Source organism: Mesoplodon densirostris, chromosome 5 (genome assembly GCF_025265405.1).
Source record: "Mesoplodon densirostris isolate mMesDen1 chromosome 5, mMesDen1 primary haplotype, whole genome shotgun sequence".
NCBI classification, from domain to species: Eukaryota; Metazoa; Chordata; class Mammalia; order Artiodactyla; family Ziphiidae; genus Mesoplodon; species Mesoplodon densirostris.
Genome location: NC_082665.1, coordinates 135,332,540 through 135,339,843, shown reverse-complemented (window position 1 = coordinate 135,339,843; position 7,304 = coordinate 135,332,540). Strand labels below are relative to the sequence as shown.

The following is a 7,304-nucleotide window of genomic DNA, read 5'->3' as shown; positions in this document are numbered from 1 at the left end:
GAACATTTGGGAAGCTTCTGAAATACTCTGACTATCAGTACCTTCAAGACCTGGCTCAAAATTTTCTCTCTGGATAGAAGGCTTCTGGGAATAACACTTTCTATACTCAATCTTTTTTAGTAGTGGCCACTAACAGTTAATTTTCCTATCAGTGCCCTGTACTAGTGTGTATTTTATCATAGAATAGTGGTTAAATGTATGGCCTTTAGGGATAGATGGCTTCCGTTTAAATCCCAGTTTCTACTGTATGACTCTGAATGAGTTACTTAACCTCTCTGTGCCTTCGTTTCACCACTTATAAAATAGGGATATGACTGTCAATTACCATAGGATATTTTAAGGATTAAAGGACTCAGCACTGTGCATAGTGCTGAGTATATAGGAAAGGCTTATGATTATTGCTATTGTTATATGTTATTATCATGGTTAACCCTGTAAGTTCTTTGCATTTCCAACTAAGTTGTTAATTCTTCAAGTCAGACATTTACATCATTAATCAAATAAAAAACAAATTAATACAAATGTTTGAGGTAAGTCACTTAAAGATATGAAACATATTCTTTTCATAACTTTAAGGCATTTATATTTGGTATTTAAGCATCAATAAATACTTACATGTTATTGGATTTTAGATGGTATTTTATTTTTTCCTTTATTAAATCTAATCCAATGTATTACAAATAGAAAGTTAACACAGTCAACAAACAATAACCGAATACATAAATTATTTCTCAAAAGCACAATTTTGATTTAAAATATAACTTAAACATATTTCAAGTCTGAAATATGTGGCATGTAAAAGCAGTGTTTACAAAATCAACCTTTTTAATCTCATTTTAAAAAGTCTGTGGTCTACTTAGGACAACTATCTTCTCCAAATGCCTAATAAAGTGTGAAGTTTTCTGAAAGTACTTAATGGTATTTAGACTAAGTGTACATTTCCAAACACTCACATTATGGGTTAATGCATTTGCAACAGACTTCTGAATGAGGTTACATTTGCTTATGTTGCAAATGAAAAATGCAGAAGAGTGAGGAGTTAGGACGTATTGAGTACCAGTGGAAGTCAATGTTTTCTTCCACTTCCCTCTCTCTCTTACTAGAAAATAATCCCAGTCAGTACTATCCTCACCAAAGAATATGAAAATGCTTCATGTTAAGACTTGGAATTATAGAATCATATATGGATGGGAAAAAAAATCAAATCCAACTCCCTTATTTTATCGTTGAGAAAACTGAGGCCTGTAGCATTCATTTCAATTGAGACTTGTTTTCAAAACAACATTCATGCCCTTGAGTTATTTACTCTAGTTTTATCATTTATTTTCATGCTGTTTTATTGACTACAACTCAAAATACCAGTGTGCTCACAATGCCATGTGTTTGGATATGGTCCTTTCTACATGTGTCCCTGGAAAGGACTGTCTGGTCCTTGTGGGGAATTTTCCTTTGTGGTATCAAAGCCAGGGGCTCCAGGTTTTCCTTTGAGCATTTTTTTTTTTTTTTTTTGCGGTACGCGGGCCTCTCACTGTTGTGGCCTCTCCCGTTGCGGAGCACAGGCTCCGGACGCGCAGGCTCAGCGGCCATGGCTCACGGGCCCAGCCTCTCCGCGGCGTGTGGGATCTTCCCGGACCGGGTCACGAACCCGTGTCCCCTGCATCGGCAGGCGGACTCTCAACCACTGCGCCACCAGGGAAACCCTGTGACTAATCACTTTGACCTAAAGAAATAGGATTGGTAATAAAACCCCCAAACCACACCTTAATCACTTTGGAGTTAAAATTGCCTTTACATCTACCTAAATAAATTTATATTTAATATTCAAGTTATTTCCTGAACAATATGTTTTTATTTATTTTTTATTGCAGACTTTGATCTTTAATTAAATGTACTGGACAGGAGGATTTGGGGACCCTGCGTTGTCTGTAAGTGGTAGGTAACAAACTGTGCTGAAGCAACGTCAAGTATCAACTACTAATACTTTTACAAAGTCCTTTTAGAAATTTTCACGTTGATGTTACCAATTGACGTCGGTTTATTAGCATTTGGTTAATTAAAAGAAACCATATTGAAATAAAAGGGGAAAGGCAGACTAGAAGGACAGAAAGAGGCTCTCCCCATTTCCCTCCCCACCCTCCCTCCTTTGAAAGCTTTCTGGGAGCAGCAGGTTCCTATAGTGCCAGGAATCCAGTCTCGGTGAAGCGCGGAGCACTGCAGCGCCAGGGTTATCCCAGCTGGGGACTACAGGTTGCTTGGAACGTGCAAACACCTGGCGTGGTTCTTGAGGGCCCTGGCGACTTGAGTCTCATTCCGGTCCGCTCCAGGGTTGTAGGCAGAAGGCTCTGAGCGGTCAGAGGGGTTTCCTGTGTGTCAGCAACATCACTCTGCCGAGATAGCTGGCGGAAGAGCCAAGGAGCGCTCTCGGACCAATCGCTCTCCAGCAGCCAGCCCTACCCCTGACCCTGACAGAGCGCGCCCTGACCGCCGACTCTGGTGAAGACCGGCCCTCCCAGAAGACGCCTACGGCCCCGGGCGAACTTCGCGCAGGCACGCCCCTCGCCTCCCGGAGGAGCGCGGACTCGCCCGGGTGCCCAAACTCCGCCCATCCTCGCTGGGAGCCCGGCTCGCCCTCCCGCCGCCTGCACTCGAGCAGGTCTCTAGAAGAGCCTGCGAGCTAACACAGACGGCGAGCCGCACGCGATCCAGAAGCACACGAGTCTGCGACCACGCGCGCTCCGATGGCCCCCAGAGGCTGAGCGCCGGGGGCGCGGAGGCAGCGGCGCGGGCCCTAGAGCCGAGCTGCTGGCTTGCAAGGTAGGGCGCAGGAAGATGCCCAAACGAAGTTGATCCTGGGGGGAAGGAGGCTGGGGCGCGCCCTCCCCACCTCGGAGCGCAGAGCAGCGAGTTTGGCTCGACCTCACTGAGTCCCCGGCGCGCTCTCCGGCGCGAACCCGCGGCCCCTCGGGAAAGCGCAGTCGGAAAGTTGTCGGCGGCGGAGTCCCTCGCGCCCTGTTGTGTAACCTCGGCGCTGCCAGCCTCACCGGGAAGTTGCTGGTCCTCCGGCCAGCCCGGTTCGGTCGCGGCCCGGGGCAGATTTCATGGCCCGCGGTGAACGCGGGGCGGGAGCCGGCGTGGGCGAGCCCCTGCTTGACCCCTCCCGCAGAGTTCCCCGGCGCCCCCTCCCGTCTGCTCGCCCGCCTTTCCGATGCTCGCTGCGCCCCTCGCCGCCGCCCTCTTGCCGCCGCTTGCCCCTTGGAGCCGCCGCCTAAGTCGGGGAGGAGAGAATGACCGAGGTGCTGTGGCCGGCGGTCCCCAATGGGACGGACGCTGCCTTCCTGGCCGGCCCGGGCTCGCCCTGGGGGAACAGCACAGTGGCCTCCACCGCCGCCGTCGCCGCCTCTCCGTTCAAATGCGCGCTGACCAAGACAGGCTTCCAGTTCTACTACCTGCCAGCTGTCTACATCTTGGTGTTCATTGTCGGCTTCCTGGGCAACAGCGTGGCCATCTGGATGTTCGTCTTCCACATGAAGCCGTGGAGCGGCATCTCCGTGTACATGTTCAACTTGGCCTTGGCGGACTTCTTGTACGTGCTGACTCTGCCGGCGCTCATCTTCTACTACTTCAATAAGACCGACTGGATCTTCGGGGATGCCATGTGCAAGCTGCAGAGGTTCATCTTCCATGTGAATCTCTATGGTAGCATCTTGTTCCTGACCTGCATCAGCGCGCACCGGTACAGCGGTGTGGTGTACCCGCTCAAGTCCCTGGGCAGGCTGAAGAAGAAGAATGCAGTCTATATCAGCGTGCTGGTGTGGCTCATCGTGGTGGTGGGGATCTCCCCCATTCTCTTCTATTCCGGCACCGGGATCCGGAAAAACAAAACCATCACCTGCTATGACACCACCTCAGACGAGTACCTGCGAAGTTATTTCATCTACAGCATGTGCACGACCGTGGCCATGTTCTGTGTCCCTTTGGTGCTGATTTTGGGCTGTTACGGATTAATTGTGAGAGCTTTGATTTACAAAGACCTGGACAATTCGCCTCTGAGGAGGAAATCCATTTACCTGGTGATTATTGTACTGACTGTTTTTGCTGTGTCTTACATCCCTTTCCATGTGATGAAAACAATGAATTTGAGGGCCCGGCTGGATTTTCAGACCCCAGAAATGTGTGCTTTCAATGACAGGGTTTATGCCACTTATCAGGTGACAAGAGGTCTAGCAAGTCTCAACAGTTGTGTGGACCCCATTCTCTATTTCTTGGCAGGAGATACTTTCAGAAGGAGACTCTCCCGAGCCACCAGGAAAGCTTCCAGAAGAAGTGAGGCAAATTTGCAGTCCAAGAGTGAAGACATGACTCTCAATATTTTATCCGAGTTCAAGCAGAATGGAGATACAAGCTTGTGAAGACGCAAGAATCCCCAAACACCCACTTTTGTAACATGGTAGGATGCTTAATAGAGCCAAGTGCTTTCTTCCCCTTTAAGTTTCTAGTAAGATTAAATTCAAACGAAGAAAGCAGTGAATTAAAAAAAAAAAAAAAGAAGTGGAAATGCCTACACCCACACTTAGTTTGTTTGGGTTTGCTTTCAAGGACTTCCTTCTTTCTCACCAGAAGTATGTAACATAAAATAATACTATCCTACTTAAATATTTACTTTCTCTTCTGCCTTTAAAATTTGCAAGCTCTTCTGTTTAAAGTTTACATGAGTACTGGAGCTATTTGGATATTAATAACTTCTCTAAGAAAACTGACCACCTGAAACTTGAGTTTGTGATTCATCTAGTCTTTATTGTTTTTAATAATCTGAGCTAGGAACAAATTGAAACTTCACATTCTCAAATTACTGTAGTACAGCAAAATACCAAACTCGGTTCACTCAGTAGCAGATGAACAGATTGCAGCTGGGTGTCTCTTGGTCCTGTAAGCATAGGTGATGGCTGGCTGAATTACTTTGGAGAATTAAATAGGAAAGTCAAGTCAATGAATTTACAAGTCTAAAAAGTGATTATCTCCCAGTTATTTCTAGAAAACTGCTCACTCTGTGTTGGGTGCTAAATGTTTGGTGGTGGAATCCTGTATATATTATCTTACAGGTAAAATGCCTTCAAAATAATCAAAGTGCATGTACTTTCCTTTGTAAACACCATGAACTCTGTGAGACTTCCTGTGACAAAGAGCATTTACTTGCACCACCGCTGTGCAGTGCCCTAGGAGTGTGTTTGTGTTCCTGTACAAATGCTCACTTCCATCTGTAAAAACAGTTTTAAAAATCACAGATAAATTACAGACCCAGGTTGAATAACTGTTAGCAAGTTGAGGGATGCTGGGCAGGTGGGAGAGTGGCTGACAGTCATCCATAACGCGTAGCCTGCAAACATATTCTCGAATGTATGAGGCAACTGGGAGTGGGGAGAAGACATTTTTAGAATAAGGACTTTAGCTTAAATTAATTATGGTGTAAAGGCCCTTTTTTTTTGTTTAGTTTTGTTTTTGCTCCTTCCAAATGCTGGAAAACATTAAATGCAATATAAAAAGAAGAAGGCAGAATTTGTATGGGTTGTGTTGGTAGAATGAAATGCTATAATGCTTTACTGGATCTTACATCCTCATATTTGAAGGAAAAAACTCCAAATATATGGGAAAGGGAAATATGAGGAATTAAATTTAAGTACTTGAAGTACCACAGCACTAAAAAGTAAGGTATAGAAACTACTAATCAGACTAGTAATAGTTTAAGAGAAGGCCACCAGACAGTGTTTTCTTTTATATTTTCCCTCTGCCAGGCAGTAATGACAAATCTGTAAAATACTTCAATAACTTTAATAACGATTTTCAGTGAATATTGAATTGTGGCATTTCTAGCCTTTGAAATGGTCAAATTCGATATAATGCCAAATAATGAGGTGAGGTGACAGTTTCCAACACCAAATAAATAAATCCAGTGTCGAAGGAATTTTTAGTTGTGAAGGTACCCCCAACAAAGCCAATATCAGAGTCTACAGCTGATGGTGGGGTAACTTGTTTGAAAGCACTTTATACGTAGAGCAGTTTGGGGCTGTGTCTCAAGGTGAGAACCTTAGCGCCCTGTGAGACCTGGTGACAGGGAAGTCAGAGTTGGGCTTCACTTCTTGCAGGACCTCAGTGGACTGCAGATGTGTGAGCCCTCAAGTTTCTTCCTAGACTTGCTCCAGCCACTAAGATCAATGAAGAAGAGCTGTGTTTAGCCATCCTAAAGAGTGCTGCTTTTTCACATGTTCAGTCTTAAAGCACAGAATTATAGAAACCAAATCAAGAAGAAACCTTCTAGATGTCCTACCTACAACTCCTCATTTTGAGAAAAGAGAAGGGTTAGCTAGGTTCTCATTTGGTTAGGGCCCTGCAGTGTTGTTTGTTGTGGAATCCTAAAAGAAAAAGACTAAGATATGTCATGAGTGTGTTACCCCTGTCAAATATCATGTTCAGTGAGACACAATTAATATCACTAAATTGGCCAAAATGGAAATGTCAAAAGCCCGTTATCATCCTTAAACTCGAAGGCTAATGGTACACATTTCTATAATATTCCCTCACCATTTACTTTAGTGTTCTTCCTTTTAGGTCTGATGCCCAGCCTGGTTTACACTATGTGTTAAGTACGTTGTTTCAGCTCCCAGAGAACTTTCTTTTGGTCCAGTGTGGAGGTGAACAGCGACTAGAAATGCCCTTTTACTTCTTGGCATGCTTTTTCCAGAGTGTTTCTTCTTTAGCTTCATACATCACGTGGTAGACAATGATGACATGCAGATACCTGCCTAATGGTGACAAGAATGATCTCTCCAACCCCTACCAGGCACAAATTGGTCTCTGGGATGAGTCTGCTAATGGTGATCTACTGGCTGAAGATCTGATTCATGATATATGATAAGAGTAGGTATTTTAAGAGTAAAGGCAGAAATCTACTGGCATTTTGATAAAAGTCAAAATTACAGAACTTATCAGTTAACTAAATTTCACACTACAAAACTGTTTGAATGCCAAGCTCAAGGCGTTTTATGGCTCATCAGCTGGCACCTTTGACCCTTTGAACATCAATGTTTGCACTTGTTTGCATCAGTGTTTGCACTGAAATGCTAAAAACACAGACCTAGAAGAGATACAGCATGAGAGTAGGATTTGGAGTTAAAATGGTGACACTGCCACTTGGCCAGATGTGGAACTCTTGACCCTGGCAAGACCACTCCGTGGATTAAAAGGGTTGGATGACATCCATCTGTTGGGGCCTTAGGGGATGTGGTAAAGCCAGAGGTGCATGAAGTCTG

General features: G+C 44.8%; 1 protein-coding gene across 1 annotated transcript; it reads left to right on the top strand.

Moving 5' to 3' along the window:
* The first annotated feature begins 3,284 nt into the window (after nucleotides 1–3,284).
* Nucleotides 3,285–4,617, top strand: P2RY1 (purinergic receptor P2Y1). The gene has a single exon (XM_060100190.1). It carries the CDS (start codon nucleotides 3,285–3,287, stop codon nucleotides 4,407–4,409), a length of 1,125 nt encoding a protein of 374 aa, XP_059956173.1. The 3' UTR covers nucleotides 4,410–4,617.
* The last annotated feature ends 2,687 nt before the right edge of the window (nucleotides 4,618–7,304 follow it).

Bases quoted from the DNA above. Each gene is read 5' to 3' on its own strand.
- P2RY1 (XM_060100190.1), top strand. From the start codon at position 3,285: ATGACCGAGGTGCTGTGGCCGGCGGTCCCCAATGGGACGGACGCTGCC.